This window comes from Schistocerca piceifrons, chromosome 8, assembly GCF_021461385.2.
Source record: "Schistocerca piceifrons isolate TAMUIC-IGC-003096 chromosome 8, iqSchPice1.1, whole genome shotgun sequence".
Classification (NCBI taxonomy): domain Eukaryota; kingdom Metazoa; phylum Arthropoda; class Insecta; order Orthoptera; family Acrididae; genus Schistocerca; species Schistocerca piceifrons.
Window position 1 is genome coordinate 153505921 of NC_060145.1, and position 27527 is coordinate 153533447.

Genomic DNA, 27527 nt, shown 5'->3' on the forward strand with positions numbered 1-27527 from the left:
CAAATTATAACAATTATAGCGACGTACCTGGGGGGAGGGGAGGGTAACAAAAAGTTCCTACTATGTGAATCTGTTTCAGTAGCAGTCAACAAGCAGATTTTTATTATTAGCGTCTATTGTTATACAAGTCGTATTTATATTTGGCGTGCAAGAGCAAAGAGGGAGCTTCCCATACCGAATGTAAGAAAATGTTGAATATTCTCATAGGTGGCTGCACCCACCAAAACAGGGGGAAAAAAGTCCAATAAACATGGAAAACACATACTTTCTGAAATCTGTACACTTGTCCATAATGGCCGTAGCAAAAGTGACCAATGCTGGTGAAAGTTGCGAGCTCTAACTTCTTATCTCGTGTTTTCTACTGAAAATCTAGTGCTTGTACTCTTGTTAACTTTATTATTACAGAGATCGCCAAAACTTTATTCTTTTTTTATTGGTCCTGTGCGCAACAAATAACTTACTTGGTCTTTCTGCTGCCACTGCTTGATCTACTGGATTCCGTTATTTACCAAAAACATAAAAAAACCTATTATTCATGCTGAGTGCAATGCATGTTCTGTATGGCGGCTCCTGGTGTTGCTGCGGCTGCTGCTGCTTACTACAACTACATATAATTCAAGAGAAAGGGTTTGGTCAAATCTAAACTTGATAAATGGTAACCCAAACAAAAAACTATATTCTGAAAGCGATTCTTTCTCATTCAATTAAAAAAACGCTAGAAGCTCTTTGAACAATCGCTTCGTTTGTAAATCTGCCTCCAGTGGCATTAAAGCAATATTACAAATTGAAACTGTGTGCCCGACCGAGACTCGAACTCGGGACCTTTGCCTTTCGCGGGCAAGTGCTCTACCAGGAGACGAGGTACTGGCAGAAGTAAAGCTGTGAGTACCGGGCGTGAGTCGTGCTTCGGTAGCTCAGATGGTAGAGCACTTGCCCGCGAAAGGCAAAGGTCCCAAGTTCGATTCTCGGTCGGGCACACAGTTTTAATCTGCCAGGAAGTTTCATATCAGCGCACACTCCGCTGTAGAGTGAAAATCTCATTCTGGAATATTACAAATTAATCAAACTCTTGAGACAGACTGAAATACTTGTCAATTGAATACATAGTGAAACAATTCCCTGACAATTACAAAAGAAATCAATGACAAAAATCAATACTTAATCTAACAATGGTTTCCCTTAAGAATTCAACTCCTATCATTATCAAAATTACCGTCTGCTGCTACGCACATACACAAACCCTTTTCTTTAAATTAATAAGCGCGCTGCAAATTATAAAAAATATCAACTAAATACCAAATCCTGCGTCGCTGCTGGCGGACACGGCAGTACGGCAGCTCGGCGACGAACCCTCGCCCAACACACCTGAGCACCAGAGCAGGCGGGCTCCTACACTGGCTTCAAAACTGCCACTAGTTAATCCGTGCTCTGCGAGGCGCGACAACAATATCTTAGATTCCAGAGCTTGTGTATGAGCGCTGTAGCCAACCTTTAGTTTACATTCTAGTATATGTCATAACATGAAAAAAGACCATTCCACATGGGCCCGTAAAAGCATACTTTCTACGATCTGTACACTTGTTCACAGGAAAGATTCAGCCCGACCGCCATTCATGATTCTTGCTATAGGAGCTTAAGGTAGCTTCCGTCCATGGTAATACGCCCTTCTGTCCTTCGGCGTAACCAATCACGCCATATTCAAACACACTCGGTTGTAGTAAGTAATGGCATGCACTAAAGTCTGTAGTGTCTGGACATCGACTGGGTTGCCGTAGGCTAATGCCTTCAAGTGCCCACATAAGCAAAAATCTAGGGGATTGAAACCGAGGTATGGGGAGGCCAAGGTGTAGGCCTCCCGGACCACTGCAGGGGCTCTGAAATTTCAGTGTCAGATGTTCACGCATTCTGCGGAGGAAATATGCCGGTGCGCCATCTTGTGTTAACCACGGCTGCCATAGCACATCCGCTGACACAGTAGGCAGGCAGTATGTTAACACGAAACTCATAATAATGACCCCCATTTAATCCTTATGGCATGATGGAAGGGCCTAGTAATTTGTCACCAAGGACGCCTGCTCACATATTGATGGAGAAACGATGCTGATGCCCTCTTTTTGTCCACCGTATAATTGGGATTTTCATCAGTCCTGGTTATGAAAGTTCACAACGCCTGCCTTATCGGTAAACAAAATCTTCGGCGAAAACAGTGGATATAAGGCGCACTTCTGCAAGAGACACTCACAGAACTACGATCTACTACGGTGATCTGCAGACCTTACAGTCTGGACGCACTGAAAATGGCATGAATACAGAAACTGTTCGTGTGCCTCTCAGACCCACTGCTGCAATTGTGTACTTTAAATTTTACTGTCTCTTAAGTGCAAAAGAAATATCTCCAGTGGAAACCTCATGTACACATTTGTGAATGTTCAATCTTTTTTATCACGTACAAGTGCTGCCAACTGTTGGGCTTCACTATAAAAATATTAACAAGTCAATGTAGCAGTGCATAGCAGCTTGTCACCGCCAGTGCTGCAGCGGGCGCAGGTTCGAATCCTGCCTCGGGCATGGATGTGTGTGCTGTCCTTAGGTTAGTTAGGTTTACGTAGTTCTAAGTCTAGGGGACTGATCACCTCAGATGTTAAGTCCCATAGTGCTTAGAGCCACTTGAGCCATTTTTGTCACCGCCCGAACACGAATAAGTGTTTGGTTAGTCACATTCCACTGTGTAAATTAAAATTATTATTATTACTATACAGCGTGATAATTATTGAACGGTCAGTTTATTTATTAAAACAGTGAATATTTCAAATTTAGTTACTGTAGTCCATGAAAAGAAACCATGTGTACCAATCATATTTTGAAAACGAGTACATTTTTGAATAAATCTCGTATCTGTAACCATTACAAAATCTCCTAAGAGCATTACAGAATATTGAAAAATTTTTCTTCTTCCAGAAAAAAAAAAAATCCCAGACAAGAAGGTGACTCACATCTTCTGTTGCTGTCAATCGTCGAACGCTGGTTCCAGGTTTTTCATCCAGTAAATGTAGCTCTCCACGTGAAGCGCGCAGAATCACCGAGGCCGACCGCTGTTCGCCTTGTGGAGTGTTAGGGAACCTGTGTGCTACAGACGCTGACAAAGTTGGTTCAACAGCTGTTACACAGCAGAAATGTGTTACTGGCAAATGTAAAATTTTCTCAGAGTCCTCTCCAGCCAGCACCAAGGCAGTGCAAGACAGAACAACGTCCCTTTTCTCAGTCAAAACGACAAACAGACATAAAGCCGACATTGCGGAGTTGCCATGCCCGAAGTGAGTACTAGTTATATTTGACATTTGTAGAAAGTTTGTAACCTTGACGCAGGGCTGTTTAGATTCACTTTGTGTTATGATCTGGTGTAGCAATTAGTGTGTTGTATTTTTGTGTGTAGTATACATTCATTTTTCCTACATCTTTCTCTTGTAACGGCAATAGTAGAATCCGCAAAATGATAGAAGCACGTGTTGCTGCTACGGGCGAAACTGTCATTTCATTAACACGGCGAGTTGAAACGTATGAACAGATAAATCAAGACCTGCAATCTGAAACACTGCAACCTGCGGTACAGCAGTTGTTGTCAGGGTCAGAAAAACAAAGATTGTGTTACGTGCAGCCCCGCGCCCTCTCGATCCGTCAGCAACAAATTTAATAACGCCATTTTCCAGTAAAACGATGCATGACTTCACCGCGTTCGTTAGAGACGTATTAGCTACCGCTCATTAGTAGAGGTAGATGAATGAAACATGTTTGCATATGTCTAAATTATGATTAATAGGAGAAACTAAAGCGTATGTAGTATATCTTGAGGCAGCTTAACAAGACGGTACGGAATTATTCCATGAGAAAAAAGGAATTGCTGGCAGTAATAAATGGAATTAGATACAGTCGTTATTATGTGTACGGCCAAAAGTTCGAAGTACTGACAGTCCACGCATCGCTGAAATGGTTGTTAGAATTATAGGATCCTTGTAGTAGACTAACGAGGTGGGCACTGAATGAATACGGTTATGACGTGGTTCATAAACAGGGGAAGAAGCATACAAATGTGGACAAATTAAGCAGAAAATTCGTAGCACTGTAAACAAATCCCTTTTCCCGATATCTCGAATTGGTAGAAATCCCAGACCAACAACCTAACACAGTGACACAAGCTTTAGTAAATAATTGGATGCTAAAGTTCGGCGTGCCAGATACCATAAGAACAGATCACGGTACAAATTTCATATCAGAGTTAATGAAACAGATGTGTCACTTGCTTCACACTCCCAAGTTAAGAACTAGCCTTTTCTGTCCCCAAGCGAACGGACGAACAGATGGAATTCACAAGAGGATTTCGAAAATGTTGAGCCATTATGTTAACAGCCAACACGATAACAGCCAACATACATAGCATTCATAATTTTGGTGTACAATCCTGAAGTTCACACCAGTACCAACATTTCGCCGTACAGGGTGGTATATGGCAGAAAAATAGCATCTCCTTTTGACATGATAAAATCCAAGCTTGGAGCCAACGGCGAGTCAGTAGCAGAATTTGTTAAGCAACGTATACGTGAAATTTGGTGAAAAATAAAACAAGCCAACAAAAAAGCTTTAGAACGTCAGGAGCAGACAGCGGAACGTAAAGGGAACTGCCACAATACAGAGTTAATCAGTGAGCTCTGTTAACCAATCCCTATACACCAAAAGGCAAAACCAATAAATTTGTAACTAAGTACCACGGATCTTACCAAGTTGTCGAAATGACATCACCGGTAAATGTTAAGTTACAATTGTCAATGAAACATCTGTTGTTCAGATAAGCAGAGTGAGACCATTCAAAGAAGCTACTGGGACTTAACACAAATTCTGTAAGTTGCACCAGTCTCTAAATAAGCGTCAACAAATTGATACATGACTAGCCATTGACGATCAAGAGATAGGCGATATGCCTAACGTACTCATATTGGGAAATAGGAAGTTACAATCAGATTTTTTATATTACATTAGAATTTGCCGTAGATTCGTTATCTTGTTGCTATGTATTTTTGGTATGTATTTTTCAATGTGTTTTTTGATGTATCATGTAGGGTAGGGTTGAGAAGGTATGGTAGAGTTTATTTTCTTTTCTTTATGTGTACATTTTTTCGAAAAGCGAAGGAAGTGATGAGACTTTGCTCTCTCTTAGTTGGTGTCCCACTATGGGCGTACGGGATGTTTATCGCACTCCGGCTAACTCTTCCTTCATCATGGAAAGAATATGGAATACAGTTCGAAACTAGCCGCTAAATCCTGGGATATTATTTTGCAGACAATCGGTTATGCAATTAACTAGTAAGCGGCGGATGTTACGATTAATCTTCGAAGTATGGGAAATACGAAATGAGATACGCAGTTTACAACAGCTATTCGCAGAATTACACGAAGAAGCGTAGAAATAAAATGTTTTGCGGGAAATACTAAACGTTTATCACGGACAAACACTTCCACCTGAGAGAATGAGGGCACAGCTAGACCACTTGACATAAACAGTACCGACAAACTTAGTCAGGAAGAGAAGAGGATAGTTGGATGCAGAAGGGAAGTATCGGAAAACCGTGTTCGGCACGAAGGCAATGAAGGTATAAGAAAATAAATAACACACTGGAACAAACACGGGAAACAGCGGATACCACTAGAGGAATAACAGGATGTCATACTACGCAGTTGACAAACACGGAACAGAATATGCCTAATAGTTGATAGTGGTAAGAGAACTGACTGCAGAACTGGCGTAGTACACAAAACGCATCGCGCAGACGATGAACAACAATATGGAAAGAATTCAGACCCGATTTAGTGCATTAGATGGGAGAATGATCATAGCCGACTGTTGCATGCTCAGCAGATAGTGTGAATGAGGCGAGGTTGGAAGCAGCAACGCTGCAAGAAGCAGTTTACCATGCCAGGCACGCACATATAAATTCCTCAATTTTACGTCGACCACAGTTCCTAGCATGTTTACGCCAAACACAAAAAGAATTTCCTGCAAAACTACAACACGTAGTAACTCTGATCGAAAGAAACACAGCCTTATTATATCACATATAGCTAGTTCAGATAGAGAAAAATTACATGTATCCATTCAATCCCCGACAGTGAGCATGAATGTATAATACTAATGTTGAACCATTCACCCTTATCCGATAAAATGCCGAACTGTAAAAAAAGTGGATCCAAATACAAACCAAATAAGTATTATTGAATGCAGAACAAAGAGAAGCTTACGTTCTCAGGTCTTTAGCAGAGTTGCAAGACCGTATAACAGAAATCAGCACGTTTTGTCTAGCCATAGGGTTACAGACTAATGTACAGGCATGTGAGGTACAGTTGATAGTAGGGAAACCGTAACTACCAGAGTGTCAAAGAGAAGTGCTAGCCCCACAACCATATTTTCAGAGAGTGGAAGCACTTTTGATTTATCAGTTTTCACCAAGTTGTCATGATAAACTCTTCTTTTTTCTATATTTTATCAGTTTTCTGACTGGTTTGACGCGGCCCGCATCGAATTCCTTTCCTGTGCCAAACTCTTCACCTCAAAGTAGCACTTTCACCTTACGTCTTTAATTATTTTTTCGACGTATTCCAATCACTGTCTTCCCTTATAGCTTTTACTCTTTAGAGCTCCTTCGTGTAGCAGGGAAGTTATTCCCTGATGCCTTAACACCCGTGTATTCATCTCATAGTAGCACTTGCAACCTAAGTCCTCAGTTATTTGATGGATGTATTCCAGTCTCTGTCAGCGTCTAGAGTTTCTACGCTCCACAGCTCCCTTTAGTACCATGAAAGCTATTCCCTGCTGTCTTAACAGATGACCTATCATACTGTCCCGTCTTGTTGTCAGTGTTTTCCATATACTCCCTTCCTCTCCGGTTTGGCGCAGAACCTCCTCATTCCTTACCTTATTAGCCACCTAATTTTCAACATTTGTCTGTAGCAGCAGATCTCAAATGCTTTCCTTCTGTTATGGTTTTCTCACAGTTAATATTTCACTACCATACAATGCCGTACTCCAAACGTACATTCTCAGAAATTTCTTCCACAAATTAAGGCCTATGTTTCATAGTAGTATACTTCTCTTGGTCATGAATGCCGTTTTTGCCAGTACTAGTCTGCTTTTATGTCCTCCTTCCTCCGTCCGTCATGGAATATTTTGCTGCTAGGCAGGAGAATTACTTTACTTCATCTACTTCGTGACCATCAATCCTGATGTTAAGTTTCTCACTGTTCTCGTTTCTGTTACTTCTCATCACTTCCGTCCTCGTTCGATTTACTCTCAGTCAATATTCTCATTAGACTGCTCATTCTGTTCAGAAGATCCAGTAAATCGTCTTCACTTTCTCTGAGAATAGCAATGTCATTAGCGAATCGCATCATTGATATCCTTGCACCTTAAATTATAAATCCACTCTTAAACCTTTCATTTATTTCCATCATTGCTTCTTCGATGTATAGATTGAACAATAGGAGCGAAAGACTACATCCCCATTTTTAATCCGAGCACTTCGTTCTTGGTCTTACACTCTTATTATTCCCTCTTGGCTATTGTACATATTGCATACTACCCGTTTGACCCTCTGGCTTAATCCTATTTTTTTTTCAGAATTTCGGACATCTTGCTCCATTTTCCAGGTCGACAGATCCCATGAACGTGTCTTGATTTTTCTGTAGTGTTACTTCCATTATCAACCGCAACATCAGAATTGCCTCTCTGGTGCCTTTACCTTTTCTAATGACAAACTGATTGTCATCTACCACAGTTCCAATTTCCTTTTCCATTCTTCTGCATATTATTCATGTCAGCAGCTTACATGCTTGAGCTGTTAAGCTCTTGCACTCTTCAGAATTGTGTGGATGATATTTTTCCGAAAGTCAGATATTATTTCGTCAGATTCATACATTTTACTCATAAACGTGAATGGTCGTTTTGTTGCCACTTCTCCCAATGATTTTAAATATTCTCATGGAATGCTATCTATCCCTTATCACTTATTTCATCTTAAGCCTTCCAAAGCTCTTTTAAATTTTGATTCTATTCTTAGTCCCCTACCTCTTCTACATCGACTTTTGTTTCTTATTCTTTCACCTCAGTCAAGACTCCCCCTCATATAGACCTTCAATGCACTCTGGCACCCAGCCGCTCTCTCCTCTGAATTTAACAGAGGAACTTAAATTTACCACGCTTGCTTTTAATTTCACCTAAGATTGTTTTCATTTTCCTATATGCTGAGCTAATCCTTCCTACATTCATTTCTTTTTCCATTTCTTCACATTTTTCATGCAGCAATTTCGCCATAGCTCCCCCGGAGTTCCTACTTATTTCATTCATAAGTGACTTGTATTTCTGTATTCCTGAATTTCCCTGGATATTTTTGTACTTCCTTTCTTCATTGATCAACGGAAGTATTTTATGTTACCCATGGTTTCTATGCAGTTACTTTCTTTGTACGCATGTTTTTCTTTCCAACTGCTGTGACTGCCCTTTTTAGAGGTGTCCTTTCCTCTTCAGCTGAACTGCATACTGAGATATTACTTAAAGCAGTATCTATAGCCTTAGAGAACTTCAAGCATATCTCTTCCTCCTTTAGCACTTCAGTATCCCAATTATTTGCATTCTGATTCTTCCTGACTAATCGCTTATACTTCAGCCTGCTCTTCATCACTACTGCCGCGCGAAGTGGCCCCGCGGCTTGAGGCGCTATGTCACGGATTGCGCGGCCCCTCCCGCCGGAGGTTCGAGTCCTCCCTCAGGCATGGGTGTGTGTGTTGTTCTTAGCATGAGTTAGTTTAAGTGATGTGTAAATCTAGGGACCGATGACCTAAGCAGTTTGGCCCCATAAGATCTTGCCACAAGTTTACAAATTTACTTGTCTTCTTTCTACGGCGCTTCACTGACTCTTACTATATTTAGACTGAGCCTTTGCATTGCCCTTTTGTGATTTTCTAGCTTCCCTACCACGTTCAAACTTCTGACATTCCACGTCTCGACTCGAAGATTGTTATTCTTTCATTAGTTATTCAGTATTTTTCTCATGGTCACTTCCCCTTGGCAGTACCCTCCCAGAGATCCGAATGGGAGTCTAGTCAGAAATCTTTTGCCAATGGAGAGGGTCATCATGAGTTTTTGTCAAATTACAGGCCATGCATCCTGTGGATACGCATTATGTGTCTCTAATGCAGTGGTTTCCACTGCCTTCTCCATCCTCATACCGTTGATCATTGCTGATTCTTCCACGTTTATGGGTACTTTCCCTGCCCAAGGGCAGGAGACTGCTCAGAACCTCTGTCCACTCCTCCGCCCTCTTTGACATGGGTATTGGTGAAAGAGGTTTTTTTATTATGCCGGAAGTCTTCGGCCGCCATTAATGATGATCTTATGTTCAAAATTTGAGCAATGGCGGCGTTCGAACCCGAGCCCGATGATGTTTTCATTAATAATTAGAGACGTTACAGTTACACCGATTTACTGCAGATTTTTACGCGACACTCTAATGAATGTCTGGACATTCGTACGATATACAAGGGGAGGCATAGCTGCTACAAATGTCGAAAAGTTCTTCGCCGTTTTGCATGGTACTCTAATATTCGTACGAACAACGGCTATATATTTTTGAAATATATTAGATATATAAATATATATCTAATATATAAACTCCGAACTTTGTTACCAAAAATCTCGTAAACGTCTCGACGGATTTAATTCTAATTTTTAGATGATACTCTCCTGAACATTCAGACGGAAATGGACTTGGAGAGGGGGAAGGAGGAGGAGAAGTACGGAGAGAGGGGGAGGATGAGAAGACGGTCAGAGGGGGGGAGGAGGGGGGAGGGACGAAGCATTTAGGATATGTATGCAATTCCCATACGTATTCAACAAACGCGAAGCATTGCCGTATTCAGAGGCTGAAATTCTGAGAGTACTACTGTGTATAATGCCTTCGCTTGTACGTAAGTTACATCCTGTGTACAAGCTGTTTGTCCTGAAACATAGTAAAATGCTACCACGTGGTGGAGTATTTTACGCCAAGTGTCCGTAAACTGGAAACCTCGCACCAATGACCTCATCACAGAAATTTTAATTGGAAGCCTGTTCGTTCTTATTCAAAACACAGTTGAAATGTCGAGTTAGTACTTTTAGGAAGTGATAGTTGTCGAAAAAAACTGTGATCTTGCTTCGGAAACAGTTCCTCCTAACCAGTTTACTATTGATTCAGGAGGGTACATAAAAATTTATTTTTTGAACGTCTCTGAAATCTATCGCAATACCGCTTTCTGAAAGTTAAATGAGATTTGCGATTAATTTTATGAGTTAAAAATGAAAAGAACAGCTATGTCCTACTACGTTCGAAATCTGTCAGATCAAGATTCTCTTCTCCTAATGGGTATTGTGCCTAACGAGTAAATTCATTTCTTGGCTGTTTACTCGCAGTACATCTGCGCCTCTGCTCACTTCCTTAGGCCCCATTGACGCAAAACCGGCGCGGTGCAGACGTCCGACGGCGGTGCGTCAGCGGCGTGGCCCGGACAGGACGTGAACAATTCACTCTGAAGTGACCGTGTCAGAAAGACGCGGGACGGTCGTGCTACGAGTGGGCCAGAATATGTCGTCATCATCAGACGAAGGTGTTGATGACCTGGATCTTTCGTAACTTGCAAATATTGAGCAGCGGCGAAGATGTTGGGTACTTCCGTGAGGCTGAAGAAAAATGAATAAATACAGCACATTCGATGTATTGAAAGAACTGAACATGTGTCCCGAACGTTTCCAGTATTTTTACAGAGTGGCTCAAAAGTGCTGCATTGTGTTAGACAAAGTGAAGGACGGCATTCAGAGAAAAGCAATGAAGCTGGAATGTTTTGATTATAATTCCTATTTTGCATATGATTTTACTTTGTACGTAAGCTTAAACAATGCTGATTTTCTGAGAGATGTTCAAAATATTACGATAGTTACACCGGTCTGAAGGCGTAGAACTTCACTCACACCGTAGCTTCACGTGTGACCTGTGGCGTACACGGCATGGCACCGATTGGAGGCCCGCCATACCCCCGTCCGTTAATAGAACTTGGCTACGGAGGTGTCAACAGCAGCTTGTTGTGCCCTGCAATGTGATACCGACTGCAGAACAAATTTCGCCTTGTAATATGTAATAAATGATATCTTATTAGTATAATGTATAATTATCGTAATGGTATTTTAGGTTATTCATGTGCTTGCGGAAAGTAATAATGAAACATAAAAAGTAGGCTGTTTAGGTTTTTATGTTGATAACGCATGTAGCGCTCTGCATGAAAATCATTGACTGTGCTGTGTGCAGTCTGTGGCTGATTTGAATTGTTGGAATATTTGCTATTGTAGTGTTGGGCAGCTGGATGTGAACAGCGCGTAGCGTTGCGCAGTTGGAAAAAAAAAAAAAATGGTTCAAATGGCTCTGAGCACTATGGGACTCAACTGCTGTGGTTATCAGTCCCCTAGAACTTAGAACTACTTAAACCTTACTAACCTAAGGACATCACACACATCTATGCCCGAGGCAGGATTCGAACCTGCGACCGTAGCAGTCGCACGGTTCCGGACTGCGCGCCTAGAACCGCGAGACCACCGCGGCCGGCGCGCAGTTGGAGGTGAGCCGCCAGCAGTGGTGGGTGTGGGGGGGAGAGATGGCAGAATTTTGAGAGCGGACGATCTGGACGTGCGTCCATCAGAAAGAGTAAATTTGTAATACTGGATATCATGAACTGATATATATATATATATATATATATATATATATATGATGACTTTTGAACATTATTAAGGTAAATACTTTGTATGTTCTCTATCAAAATCTTTCATTTGCTAACTATGCCTATTAGTAGTTAGTGCCTTTAGTAGTTAGAATCTTTTATTTAGCTGGCAGTATTGGCGCTCGCTGTATTGCAGGAGGCCGGCCGGAGTGGCCGAGCGGTTCTAGGCGCTACAGTCTGGAACCGCGCGACCGCTACGGTCGCAGGTTCGAATCCTGCCTCGGGCTTTGATGTGTGTGATGTCTTTAGGTTAGTTAGGTTTAAGTAGTTCTAAGTTCTAGGGGACTGATGACCTGAGAAGTTAAGTCCCATAGTTCTCAGAACCATTTTTTGTATTGCAGTAATTCAAGTAACTGAAGATTTTTGTGAGGTAAGTGATTCATGAAAGGTATAGGTTATTGTTAATCAGGGCCATTCTTTTGTAGGGATTATTGAAAGTCAGATTGTGTTGCGCTAAAAATATTGTGTGTCAATTTAGTGTTGATCAGAATAAGTAAACAGAGATATGTCTGAGAACGTTCAGTATTGCTCACATGTTTGAAAATCAAATAACCTAAGAGGTTTTATCAGCACAGTCATTAATAACTTTCCAAAGGGGACGTTTCAAACCTTTTTGGAGGAATACAATTTTTGTTTTATTAAATTGCCAGATACGTTTCACTACAGTTGTGGCATTGTCGGTGCGTAATTCCTTTCATTACTTTAGGCTTTTAGTTGATTTTTGTTTTCAGCCACAGGGCATACACCATGTGCAATGAAAATAAAATACTTATGTAATCTAAACAATAATAATATTTTATATCACCATATTCGTACCCTACATAAAATTTAAATGTATACACATTTACGGAAAAAGAATCGCAACACCAAAAATAAGTAATGTATGGTAATGAAATTTCGATACTGCACTTTTCTAGGACATATATTTAAGTGATTAACATCGTAATATCACACGTTAATGTAAGCGCGAGACAAGCCATTCCAATTGAGAAATGCTGGTACATTAATAACCGGTGTAACCGCCAGAATGCTGAATCCAACCATGCAAACATACATGCGTTTTGTTGTACAGGAGCCAGATGCCAGTTTGTGTGAAGCAGTTCCACGCCTGTTGCACTTGGTCGGTCAATACAGGGACGGTTAATGCTCTTTGTGGATGACGCTGGAGCTGTCGTTCGATAATGTCCCATATGTGCTCTACTGGAGATAGATGTGGTGATCGAGCAAGCCAGGCAACAAGTCGACACTCTCTAGAGCACGTTGTGGGCGATCACTGTCCTGTTGGCAAACAACCCTTGGAATGCTACTCACAAACGGCAGCACAACAAGTCGAATCACCAGACTGACGTACGAATCCGCAGCCAGGGACTGTGGTTTAACCACGACAATCTTCACTTGAAACTTTCGGGCTGGTTTGTTTTTTTTTTTTTTTTATTTTTAGATGGACTTGTAGTCCGGGGTGATATGTTACAATACAGCTAGGCCGCGGTCTATGTATAAAACTCTCCCTTGACTTTCCGACTGCGGGAGATATCCTCGAAGGCAAAGCGAAGGATGTCTCCCGCAGTCGGAGACGAAACGTTAAGGGAGACTTTTATACATAGACCGCGGCTTATCAGCCCGGAAGTTTGAAGTGAATACAATACCGGCCGTGAAAGCCTACATTGTACGATCATCCACGAGAGTTTTCCCGCTGACCTGCGGAATCGCACCTCGGACCATAAGACCAGCTGTAGATCCAGTGTGCCTAGTACGCGGACAGTTTGGTTGCAGCCATCACTGGCACCGAGGCAGAACCAGCTTTTGTCGTAAAACACAACAGACCTCCATCCTGCCCTCCAATGAGGTCTCGCTTGGCACCACTGAAGTTGCAGGTGGCAGTGGTTTGGGATCAGTGGAACGCACGGTACTGGGCATCTGGCTCGAAGCTGTCCTTGAAGTAACAGATGCGCAACAGGTAGGTTTATCACTGTGGTGCCATCTGCTGCCCAAGTTGTTGCTGCAGGTGCAGTACGATGCACCGGAGCCATACGCTGAACACGATGGTCTTCCCTGTCAGCAGTGCCTCGTGGCCGTCCGGAGCCCGGTCTTCTGGCGAACGTTCATTCTCGTGACCACCGAAGTCAGCAATTATGCAGTGGACACGTGCCTGAGAAATCTTTCTGGAATACCGCAGAAGGAACATCCAGCTTCTGACAGCCTTTAAAACTCAGTGAGTTGTTAATAACGGCGTCTTTGTCGCGTCAAGGGGATTGTTGAGTACCATCAACTCACCACGTCCAATCACAAAGGTAACTAACGCTTGTGTCCGTTACAGCGTGTATTTAAAACAAATCTGATTTGCATCCTCACAGTGGCGCTAGTCTTAGGCGACTGGGGCGAAATTGGAACAGATACATCTCTCAGATATAGAAATACGCTCACCACCTTTCTTTTAATTAACACAACTCCTTCTTGGCGTTGCGAATTTTTTTCGTCGTTTTATTTCAGAAACAATAAACGAAAAAACTTGCTGATGATGCCACAATCGTGATGAAGCATGTTTAATAGTTAAATAAAACGAGAATTGTGTTCTTCCAGGAAGGTGGAGCGTCTTTAGTTCATTATAACAATGTACAACAACTATCACAACGTAGGTGAATAAGAAGCTGTCCTATTGCCCATCTGCCAATGTTTGTGATACTAGTGTGTCATTTTTGTAGTCTTTTATAAAATTTAACAGAACACATATCACCTCCTGTCATTATAGCCATATTCATCAATATGATGTTTCTGGTGTGAAAGGATCAGCCGCCAGAGAAACCTGACGTCCAGGGTACGTCCGATTGCAAGTCTTATCTTGGTCGGAAATCATTGCAATCTTCGTGAAGGCTCCTTTCATGTATTTTTCGCAAACTAGCGGGGAAATAGTGGGGATCGCATCCACAAACTATTCGCTGTTCTGCAATGGCACTATGCTTTTCTACTGCTGAATATGCTTCTCCAGTCTGGTACAGATCATCTCATGCCAGGCACGTAGACATTGTTCTCAACGAAACCTGCAGGTTTATCACCGGTTGCTTAAGACCTACCCTAATTGATAAGCTCTACTGCCTGGCTGGAATAGCGCCACCATGGGTACGCAGAACAGTGGCTGCCAACAAGGAGAGACTGAAAGTGGAACAGGACAGTGGCCATCCACTGCACGGACATAATCCACCACAGCAACGGCTGAGATCGCGAAAGAGCTTCCTGAGAACATCCGAGAAGCTCACCATTTCACCAGAGAAGGCAAGGCTGGAGTTATGGAAGAAGTCGACGCCTCACCTGCAGACGCCAGAAGCTGAAGAACTACCACCTGGACACAACGAGAGCTGGCTGGTGTGGAAATCTTTAAACAGATTACGATCAGGAGTTGGACGATCCAGAGACAACCTGAAGAGATGGGGCTTCATAACAGAACATACGTCCTGTAATTGTGGACAAGAACAAACCACAAGCCACATGCTCCAGTGCCTTTTGTGCCCTACATCCTGCATGAAGACTGATCTCCTGCAAGCCACTCCAAGCGCCTTGGAGGTTGCAAAGTACTGGGCACATGTAATATAAATATATATATTGATGTGTATGGCTACTGTAAATTTGTATGTTTCTAACTCGAGAATAAAATTATAGCTATGTACGTCTAATTGTGTCTCATCTCTTGTCTATCATACAATGTGTAAAAATTATCAAAATACAAATCGCTTGCAAGCTGTCATAATAATTGTCTCCATAATATCTGTATATAGAGGTTTCTGATATTTCTAGACTTTCACGAAATTTTAAACACTTGTTACTATAATGTTATACGATGAATTACTATAATGTTATACGATGAACTGACTTTGTTTGTTCACAGTAACTGTAATTAATGTTCAGTAATTGTACATTGCATTTCCTGTAACATCTATGACCTGTGAATTTTCTGTTGCAACACCTACGTACTTGCCGAGACTTCTCTGACAGAGACAGTCTTTTGACACAGTCTTTGATTAATTGTGAATAGCCGTATGTGTGTTCCTTGCACGCGCATGTGTGTGTGTATGTGTATGTGTGTGTGTGTGTGTGTGTGTGTGTGTGTGTGTGTGTGTGCTGCTCTACACCATCTCTGTACCCAAAGTTCAGATAATTGTTAAATATTTTCTGGCATCCGGCAAGATATGCATTTCTGCGCAAACAGGTAGCGGAGTAATAAAGAAACGAGAGATTTACGACGTAACTAATAAAACCTTTATCTGTCCCATCTTATCAAACTGTTTACGTTATTATAATTGATTGGTAGACCCATTTACAATAAAATAGTCCCTTTTTTATTGCTGTAGGGCACAACCACCCCAATAAATCTTCGCCACAATCAGGTTAAGTCACTTGTTTAGCGTCATGTGATTTGAAAAGGGAACAAACGACTGACGATGAACCTGTCGATTAGAATCCGATAAAGATTTTATGTATTCCTACTAAATAAGGTTGTTAACTGTGGCTGGTTTCGGTTTTTACTTTACTGAAAGAATTATGAATGTTTCCGTACAACCTGAGACGTCCACGGCTCGTGTTCATCCCATTAATTATTTGTCATCTTCTATTATGGTAGTGCTGCCTCGTTTTCTTATTCCATGCCTTACTTACCCGTGAGTGGCAGCAGCATCGCGTATCGATTAGCACACTGTCATACCATCTCTGGAGCGACCGGTAGTATTTCCGGGTCGTCGTGTGTCGGGTAGTCAGCGAGTGGGAGACGCACCAACACAGCACTGCAACCGCGACGGAGCAACAGTCGCGGACGGATCAGCAGTCCAGTCGGTCAGTTGGCGTGGAGCAGCAAGCAAGCCCCCGTCGTGCTGAGCGGGCTGGAGCCGCTGGCGGCTAGCACGTGCTGTTGGAGTGTGAGGTGCTGCTTGCGAGTGCTACGATGTTCGTCGCCCACCGATCTTGGACATGAAAGTTGAGTCCTCACTCAAATTACTATAGAGCCTCAACTGTTTACATTTCTTCGTTTGATTCTGGTTGTATGTATTTAAGCCGGCTAAGATTACAGCCGTCTTCCTGTGAAATTTAACTTGACTTAATTTATTCACTGTTATGGAAGTTCACCAGCGGTATCTGCACTGGAATACTGGGACACCCGCAGGTATACTCGCAGTCGATGTCGACCAATGTAGTGCACAACCGCGATTTATCGCTGAACAGAATGCTAGGCCATTCATCAGCAGCGCATGCTCCCCGGTCAGGGCACCAAATGCGGACATTTGTGGTGTGGTGTTAACGGCAGACTAGGGATGGTATGGTAATTCCCTAGTCCAGTTTCCACTAGTCTCCGAACAGTGGTGCGGGATGACAGAATGTTGCAAGAAGTCAATTAGTTGTTTCCGGATGGCAGGCGTTAATGTGAAGGAGTTACAATGTGCCTGGTGCATAACACGGTGATGCTCCCTTGTAGTGGTCAGATACGGTCGACTGGATACTGAACGACGAGCTCGGCTGCCCTCACGTACCAGTGCTGTCCTACATCGGGCCACGGTCACAACCGAATGTCCCTGAAATCTGGGTACAGCACGGTTCGGCCAGCTGCCGAAATGGAGACACACAACGAAGCCCCTTCTAACCTCTGTCAGGTGCTGATAACGATGTCTCACACCAACACGAGGCCTCTCCGACCCCTTCACAGTGATCACTCAACACATAACGCTGTTCACGCCCCTTATACGCCTTTTCAGGCCTGGTAACATCACCAAACACAAACAACACTAACGTACTCTGATGGCCGTTTAGTTTGGCAGAGACAATTGCGACTGATAACTAACACACGTGGTGACGGTGTATGCCTGTACGGAGTTACGCTGACCTTCGACCGTGTCTTACTGTGTTTCACATTTTTTTGTCACCCAGTGCATTTTGAAATTACAGGAGAGTAGAAGACGCTACATAATGGAGGTTCACATAGTACAAAATAACTTTTCATATCTTCACACCTCTGTGCTATCATGGTCTTCTGACTTCGATTATCTTGTATAGCCTGTTAGGAATATAGTGCTATACTTTTCAAAATCCGGGTACTGTCGCTAAAGTCACACAGGTGTAATTTGTGTTAGGGACAATACGTGGCTGTTAGCTAATTACCACAGAAATGAGAATAATTTGGATGTGAAGAATCATGGTGGAAGTAGTTTTAAGTGTTTCGTATTTACATCGTTTTCATTGTTGCGTTTTGGTAGTGACATCAGTATCTTGTTAAATTTGTCAACTTTCCGCGGGAGGTAGCTTTTCGAGATTTCACGACCGCCAAAGACTGAATCGCCAAAAAAATGGCTCTGAGCACTATGGGACTCAATTGCTGAGGCCATTAGTCCCCTAGAACTTAGAACTAGTTAAACCTAACTAACCTAAGGACATCACACACATCCATGCCCGAGGCAGGATTCGAACCTGCGGCCGTAGCGGTCTCGCGGTTCCAGACTGAAGCGCCTTTAACCGCACGGCCACACGGCCGGCTGACTGGAAGGACGATTCATAATCAGTGTTAATTGTGCCCCGTGATATGTGGCTACACTGGTTAAAATACGTGTAAGTCTGAGTCATATAGCATGTAAAGATTACGATAAAATCGTCTTGCCATTTATGTAATGAAAAATGGATATTGGTGTTAAGAGACCTTTTCCTAGGTGGTTGTTTACAGCTGTTATATATTAAGGAAAAAGCATATTTATTCCATCAGCTGTACAATTTTGTGTTTATTCTCCACCGGTTTCGATTGTTACTATCTCCGCAGGAGAAAAACAGCGTACATCAGTGGATCAAACAGACATTGTCGTCATATGTGAGCCAGATTTACGAAGGTGGTTTGAAAAGTTCTCGGAATCACCACGAGAGGTCAGCGCTAGCACAACGAGTTGTTCAAGTGATATTCATTGGGCTGTTGCCTGTAAACCCGTGCCATGTCACTGCTTTTGGAAGAGAGCTGTAGCGGTGACGTGGCTTGTTGTTGTTCCCGTCTAGTGATTTGAGGAAAAAAAATGAGATTCGAGCAGTGATTAAGTACTTCGCAAAGAAAAGTATGAAAGCAAAGGACATTCATGCCGATTTCTTGAATACAATGGGGGACTCTACTCCTCCGTATTCAACTGTTGCCTAGTGGACAAATGAATTTAAATTTGGTCGGAAGAGCTTAGATGATGATACGCGCAGTGGCGCGGCCAAGATGTGTCACTACTCGAGAAATCATTCAAAAGTGCACAAAATGGTCATGGAGGATCGCCTTTAAATTGCGTGAAATTGCTCACGTTTGCCAGATGTCACCTGAAAAGTGCGTATCACATTTTAACTGAAGAATTAGAAATGAAAAAATTATCTGCAAGATGGGTGCCGCGACTCTTGACGCTGGATCAAAAACCCAAGCCGTCGCCATGTCAAAATTACGCGAACAAAGTTACGAAATGTTGCCACACCCGCCTTGTTCACCTGATATGGCTCAGTCACACTTCCATCTCTTCCCAAGACTGAAAATTTTTCTTGGAGTACGGAATTTCACTTCAAACTTAGAACTGATACCCGGAGTTAACAACTATTTTGGAGGCCCGGAGGAAACTCATTTTCGAGATGGGATCAAGGCACTTGAACATTGTTAGACCAAATGCGTTAATCTACAAGGAGAGTACATTGAAAAATAAAAAAGTTTCAGTGATGTAGTACATTTTTTCTACTCCGTTCCGAGAACTTTTCAAACCACCCTCGTAGAACATGTCTAATTGTAATAACAGTATGTTTTAAAACAGTCCATGTAAACGCCATTTGTTGTGACACAATTACAGCAGTGCACACTTGGTGATAATTCTACAAGTAGTAATTAATATTAATGTTAAGTATGGAGTTATCATCAAGTGTGCGGTACTGTAATTATGGCAAGGCACAGCACGTTTTTAAGGTGTATATTAAGAAAGACTATGACAGTTATATATGTTCTGCGTTTGGTTGTCTCATATATGACGAAAATTTACGTTTGATCCATTGAGGTACACTGTTTTTCTTCTGAAAGACGATTAACAATCGAAACTGACAGAGAATAAAACACACAACTCTACAACTGATGGAACAAATATGCCATTCCCTAAATTAATGTTAAGTTTGTAGGAAGTGTAAGAGTAATAGGAATTTAAAGGAAAACTGTCTAGAAACGAAAACTGAGGCGAGTATTTTGTTCCTGTAGAACAAGAAATGATTCATGTCAGAAAGTCTAGATTTATTCCAAATATAGTGTCGATAACTATGAAACTTGTTACAGTTTATCGTAGATTACACCTTTATTTGGAAGAACTATTTTACTGTTTCCCGTAAAAATATATAAAGTCAAGTGCAGATTAATTTTAACGTGAAACTCGTATCTCACTTACTATGGCAGTTACATATTCGTGCTTTAATTACACAAGACTTCTGCGATGTATTCATCACTAAGTACTTAAATCAGAAAGTTCACAGTTAACGTGTTTGTCATGTCATATTTGTCTGGTGCTGTCTCTCTCTCCACTACAGACGTTGACAACGGGAAATTAATAAACGCATAAAGAGTAGTATAATATCATAATATCAGTGTTAAAAGTACTTCCCGGTTTCTCAATACTACATTGGTTGGTGACCATTCATCTGTCTACCCACCTACCATTAGTCTTATGAGTGACTAGAATGTCGAGATACCCACGATCCAGCAGAATAATGCCAAACAATGAATTAAGAGACATGTCAAAGAGGACAGAAACAAGTTTGCTCTGAAAACGCATGGAGACTAAACGGCCAGTGTTGTGAGTAGCCTCCAAAACATGGCGGACGCAGTGTGTCGCCAGGTGCTGGCCCTATTTACGTTGGGTTCCGAGAGTACATAGAGGCGTGACACCATTAGCTGCAGACTTCTTCATTCCTTCTTCGTTGTTTTCTTTTTCTTCTGTTCGTGTGACGCTGAAGTTCTTGCTGTGATTAGCCTGTAGAGTGTCCTGACTGCCACGACAGTGACTATAAGCACCAGGAGCGCTCCAGACAGCAGCAGGGCAGCGACGTCCAGCAGGAGGTACTGGTACCAGCTGAGGTGGAGGGCGGCGCTGCGCAGGTGGGGGGCGCCCCGGTGCCTCAGCACGTACTCTGTCCAGTACACGGCCGTCTCCACAGGGCTCTCTGGACGGTCCCAGAACAGGCGGGACCGCAGCTTAGCGTTCTCGCGGTACCTGCAAACAACAACAGCCGACATCTGGTATGAAAATTCACTCGGTTTCATAACAGAAGTTAAAAAATGGTTCAAATGGCTCTGAGCACTATGGGACTTAACATCTGAGGTCATTAGTCCCCTAGAACTTAGAACTACTTAAACCTAACAAACCTAAGGACATCACACATATCCATGTCAGAGGCAGGATTCGAACCTGCGACCGTAGGGGTCGCGCAGTTCCAGATTGAAGCGCTTAGAACCGCTCGGCCACACCGGCCGGCTAAAGTTAAAAACTATACATACTTGAACAAAAGAATGGTGGCACAAAGCGGGAAACGATAATGCGGCAAAAATAAAATACGAAAATATAGATCCAAACACGTTTGAAACACAAATAAGGATGTATCAGTTTGGGATGACACAAGTAACATCAGCACCCTTAGCAGTACTAGAGAACTCACGTCATTGTACCTGGTAGTTATAATCAAAATACTGCTACTCACAGAGGTCCAGCGTGGACCTTAATTATCCCATGGCACCGAAACGTGGCAGGTATTCTAATGCCTTCAAGTGGAAGCTGTTATGTATGAGACAGAACTATGGCGCTCATGGAAAGCGGCTAAGTCACGCAATTTGAGTCTTAGTCTGATCACGAGATGTGTCTATTAATTGCACGCGTTGATTACGAAGGCTGACGTGAGGATCAATGAACTATACTTGACGGGATGTATCTGGAACATCTTAGGTGATTAGAAAGTAATAGACAGGAATACAATTAAATACTTAGCTTTAAGTTAGCATCAGCGATGAACGTCGATCTTGACTTTGTACAATGATATTTACAAGTGCAGTTATAGACTGAACTGCGAATACTGCTTTACAATTCCGATTGCTTCACAGTCAATTGGCAATCCATAAACTGTATGTGGCGCCTGGCTAGGTCATAGCTACTGACTTAGCTGAAGGCTATGCTAACTAGCGTCTCTGCAAATGAGACCTCTGAAGCTATAACAAGTGAACCACTCCTATTCACGTCGGCTGTCGAACTGGCCAGTGCGCTAGCTTGTCTCGTAAGACCAGCCGAGTGGCGGCGCCCGGTCTGCTAGCGTCGACAGTGGCGACTCGCGGGTCCGATGTGTACTGACGGACCGCGGCCGATTTGAAGTCTACAACCTAGCAAGTGTGGTGTCTTGCGGTGACACCACAGAAGCGATTTGCAAAGGGAGAAAAAAGTAGTTCCAAGTTTGGCTACCAGATGCTGTGATTGCAAGAAAGACGTATAGAAATGTTTCGGCATATCCGTCACTGTTAAACAGGAAAATTACAGTTTTCAACACTGCATTCAGCTGTAATTTCATTATCAATTTATTGTCAACTGGTTTCGACGATGCGTTTTGTCATCGTCAGTCCCTCCAAATACACAGTGTCTTACTTTTCCTGAAAGACATCACTAAGGAAGTCCCAAGTGGAAATAACCGGGCCGGCCGGTGTGGCCGTGCGGTTCTAGGCGCTTCAGTCTGGAACCGCGTGACCGCTACGGTCGCAGGTTCGAATCCTGCCTCGGGCTTGGGTGTGTGTGATGTCCTTAGGTTAGTTAGGTTTGAATAGTTCTAAGTTCTAGGGGACTGATGACCACAGATGTTAAGTCCCATAGTACTCAGAGCCATTTGAACCATTTTTGAAATAACCGGTATCCGCCTAAGCTTTTGTAAGTAATCACACACGGTGAGATCACAAACTTCTGTTTGCGGTCTCACCATATGTGGTTGCTTACAAGAGCCGATATGGATGCCGGTTATTTTCACGTGGGACTTTCTGACTGATGTCTTTCTGGAAAATTTGGTCACTATGTATCTAGAGATCCTGTAGATGACGAAGTGTATCGACGAAGCTCTCCGTCCGAACAGGCCATGGAGGCCCAACGGTAGCGACCGGCTGCCGTATCATCCTCAGCCCACAGGCGCCACTGGATATGGAGGGGCATGTGGGCAGCACACCGCTCTCCCAGCAGTATGTCAGTTTACGAGACCGGAGCCGCTACTTCTCAATGAAGTAGCTTCTCAGTTTGCTTCACAAGGGCTGAGTGCATCCTGCTTGCCAACAGCGCTCGGCAGACCGGATGGTCACCCATCCAAGTGCTAGCCCAGCCCAACAGCGCTTTACTTCGGTGATCTGATGGGAACCGGTGTTACCACTGCGGCAAGGCCGTTGACATCGTCGAAGCTAGTTGACAATAAATTGATCGTGAAATTACAACTGATGGTAGTGTTCCAAACTGTAGTATAGTAATATTTCCATTTTAATGGATTAGGAACGGGACACGAGCAAGAAAGGTCAAGCAAGTGGAAGAGGAATAATAATGATTTCATTATTAACTGCTGCTTACACAGTTTGTTCACTATGTGCACCAAAGACGTCGATGAGATACCGTACACCGCCATATTTACGCCTGGCGATTAAAATTAGAATTTTTTTCCAGTATAAATCGGTTCCGCATTAAAGTGTTAGCATATCTAACAAGGTTCGCTGCCAGATGGTAATTACACAGAACCTCCGTGAGTAGCTTCACTTTAACTATAGCCACATAATGTGATGCCCTCGACGTTCTGTATGAGCTCCATTAGAACTGAATTCAATATCCGTCGCAACGTTACACTGAGGGCGGAAAGGCTCTAGGGATGGAGGACTCCCGCGTGCATTCCAAATAGCCACTGTAGAATGTTAGGTTAGGTGGTCGAGGTAAGCGATACATCCTCTACACTATTTGCTATATGCAGGGGTCTATTTCAGAAGTCTTCCAGTTTTCCCAGGTGGCTGAACTGTAGTTCATGCACAGTAGTAAAAAGCTCGAGTTTCGGAGATGTCTGAAGGGGAAAATGACACAGCCCATCAACTTGGAAGATTTTGCCTTCAATGACAGCCACGATCTCATGCAGAGTAGGATTACGCTTGCTTACCTCTGAACAGAAAAGAGAAGGGGGCGGATTGTAATGTGGACCAAAATTCGTCTGCTTTGCCGACCTGGACTTCACCATCGAATATATGAACGTGGATAAATCAAGCTTCCTGGCAGATGAAATGTATGTGCTGCACTCTGACTCGAACCTGAGACGTTTGCCTTTCTTGAGCAAGTGCTCTACTGACTGAGTTATCCCAACACTACTTATGAGCCGCCCTCGATACATCACTTCCACCAGTACTCCATCCCCTACCTTCCAAACTTCACATTACTGCTGTATACATTGTGGGACTGTCACTCCTGGAAGAAAAGCGCACGGTTTAATCTGCCAGGAAGTTCCAAATCATCGCACACTCCGCTGCACAATGTATAAATATTGAGTGTAAGGTTCGGAGCCCGAGATGGGGCAGCAGAGCAAGCAATGGAAACAGAATCACCGGTGAAAAGTACACTGAAGTGCCAAAGAAACTGCTACACCTATCTAACATCGTATAGTGTCCCCACGAGCACGCAGAAGTGCCACAACACGACGTTGTATGGACTCGACTAATGTCTGAAGTAGTGCTGGAGGGAACTGATACCATGAATCCTGCAGGACTGTCCATAAATCCGTAAAAGTACCAGGGACGGAGATCTCTTCTAAACATGATTTTCCAAGATATCTCAGATATGCTGAATAATGTTCATGTCTGGGGCGTTTGGTGGCCATCGGAAGTGTTTAAACTCATAAGAGCACTCTTGGAGCCACTCTGTAGCAGTTCTGCAGGTATGGGGGGTTGCATTGTCCTGCTGGAATTTTCTGTCGGAATGCACCATGGACATGAATGGATGCAGGTGATACGTACGTGTCATCTGTCAGAGTTGTATCTAGACGTAGTATCAGGAGTCCCATATTACCCCAACTGCACACGCCACACACCGTTACAGAGCCCCACCATCTTGAACAGTTCCCCGCTAAGATGATTGGTCCATGGATTCATGAGGTTGTCTCCATACCCGTACACGTCCATCCGCTAGACACTCGTCCGACCAGGCAGCATGTGTCCGGTCATCAACAGTCCAATGTTCATGCTGACAGGTCCAGGCGAGACTTTACGTCGTGCCGTCATTAAGGGTACACGGATGGGCATTCGGCTCCGAAAGCCGATATCGATGATGTTTCGTAGAATGACTCGCACGCTGAAACACGTTGATGGCCCAGAATTGAAATATGCAGCAGTTTGCGGAAGGGCTGCACTTCTGTTTCGTTGAACGATTATTTTGAGTCGTCGTCGGTTCCGTTCGTGCAAAATCTTTTCCGGCCGCAGCGATGTCGAAGATTTGATGTTTTACGGGATTCCTGATATTCACGATACACTCGTGAACTGATCGTACACGAAAATCCCCACTTCATCGCTACCTCAGAGGGGCTGTATCCCATCGCTCGTGCACCGACAATAACACCACGATCAAACTCATTTATATCTTGATAACCCACCATTGTAGCAGCAGTAACCGATCTAACAACTGCGCCAGACACATGTTGCCTTATATAGGCGTTGCCGACCACAGTCCCGTATTGCATGTTTACATATCTCTGTCTTTGAAGACACATGGCTATACCAGTTCCTTCAGTGTATGTGTGTGTCTGTTTGTGTTCAGATAGGCTCTGAGAACTATGGGATTTAACATCTGAGGTCATCAGTCCCCTAGAACGTAGAACCACTTAAACCTAACTAACCTAAGGACATCACACACATCCATGCCCGAGGTAGTATTCGAACCTGTGACCGTAGCAGTCGTGCGGTTCCGGACTGAAGAGCCTAGAGCCGCTCGGCCACCGCGGCCGGCTGTGTTTGTGTGTTTGTATGTGAAAGAGAAGAGGAGAACGAAGAGCACAAACATAATTGTGGTTGGTAGTTTTGAAAAACATTTTGGAGTATCTGAAAGAAATTTTGGAGTATCTGTGGTGCTCTGTTGCCAAATGACGCCTGCGTATACTAGAAAATTATCGAGTCGTAGGAACTGTCTGATGAAGTGCTAGAAGAAGGAATGGCAGACAATGTGGAATACATAGGGCATCCAGAATTAGAGTCAGAGTTTAAATGAACTCTGAATGATTTTCGATCAAATAAAGCGGAAGGCATACATAACAATTCGCAGTTTCGAAATCATTGGCAGAAATGGCAGCCAAACGGCCGTTCAGGTTGTGTATAATCTATGAGAAATCACGTACAATCCGCTTAACACTTAAGCAAGCAAATTTCCGACAAAAATAATATACAAATGAACAAAAAATAAAATTTAGGATTTATTATGCAACGATCACTTTGACTGGGATAAAGGCAGCAGAGAGATAGTTCCGACGTGCTTGATAATGGAGGTAAATAACAAGAAAAATCGAGACATATTCAAAGCGTTTGCATATTTACAAAAAAGCGTTAGACACTATAAAATGGTGCAAAATGTTAGAAATTCTTAGGAAAACAAGTGTAAATAAGTAAAAGACGTGTAGTATACCATACGCACGAGAACCAAGAGGAGAAAATACGAAAGGAAGACCAAGAACGAAGAACTCGGATTAGAAAGCGATAAGACAAGAACGTAGTCTTTCGCTGCTACTACTTAATCTATTCATTGGAAAAGAGCGCTGCGCGGGATTAGCCGAGCGGTCTCGAGCGCTGCAGTCACGGACTGTGTGGCTGGTCCCAGCGGAGGTTCGAGTCCTCCCTCAGGCGTGGGTGTGTGTGTTTGTCCTTAGGATAATTTAGGTTAAGTAGTGTGTAAGCTTAGGGACTGATGACTTTAGCAGTAAAGTCCCATAAGATTTCACACACATATGAACATTTTTTTGAAAAAGAGTGACATTAAAATTCGAGTTGTCAGGATGTCAGTGATAAGATTCATTGATGATACTGCTGCTCTCAATGAAAGTTAGGAATTGCAGATCATTTTTGAGTGGAATGAACAATACAAAACGAGCAGACACTGTAGACTTAATCTAAACAAAAGATAGGCGAATGTAATGGGAAGTTGCAAAAATGAGACTGGCGATAAACGTAACACCAAATTTGTGAATCACAGCGTAGACAAAGTTAAAGAATTCTGCTACCTTGAAAGCTAAATAACAAATGACGAAAGAAGGTTGGTTAGTTGATTCGGGGGAGGGGACCATACAGCGAGGTCATCGGTCCCATCGGATTAGGGAAGGATGGGGAAGTAATTTGGCTGTGCCCTTTCGAAGAAACCATCCTGGTCTTTGCCTGAAGTGATTTAGGGAAATAACGGAAAAATTAAATCAGGATGGCCAGAAGCAGGTTTCAACCATCGTCCTAGCGAATGCGAGTCCAGTGTGATACCCACTGTGCCACCTCGCTCGGTGACGGAAGAAGCAAAGAGGACATAAAAACTAGGCCAACAAGGTATTCGTGTCCTCAAAAAGTTTGTTGGAATCAAACACCGCTCTTAATTTAAGGAGAAATTTCCGAGAATTTGAATCTGAGATACCGCGTTGTTTGACAGTCACTGCAAGAC

General features: G+C 43.0%; 1 protein-coding gene and 1 pseudogene across 1 annotated transcript in view; both read right to left on the bottom strand.

The window, feature by feature from the left end:
* Positions 1 to 20585: 20585 nt before the first annotated feature.
* LOC124712062 (UDP-glucosyltransferase 2-like) overlaps positions 20586 to 27527 on the bottom strand; it is a 39643-nt gene continuing 32701 nt past the window's right edge. The window contains exon 4 of the mRNA XM_047242357.1: positions 20586 to 21074. Coding sequence (XP_047098313.1) covers positions 20768 to 21074 — 307 coding nt within the window. The 3' untranslated portion in view covers positions 20586 to 20767. The remainder of the gene's footprint in view (positions 21075 to 27527) is intronic.
* On the bottom strand, positions 23151 to 23268 carry LOC124712711 (annotated as a pseudogene).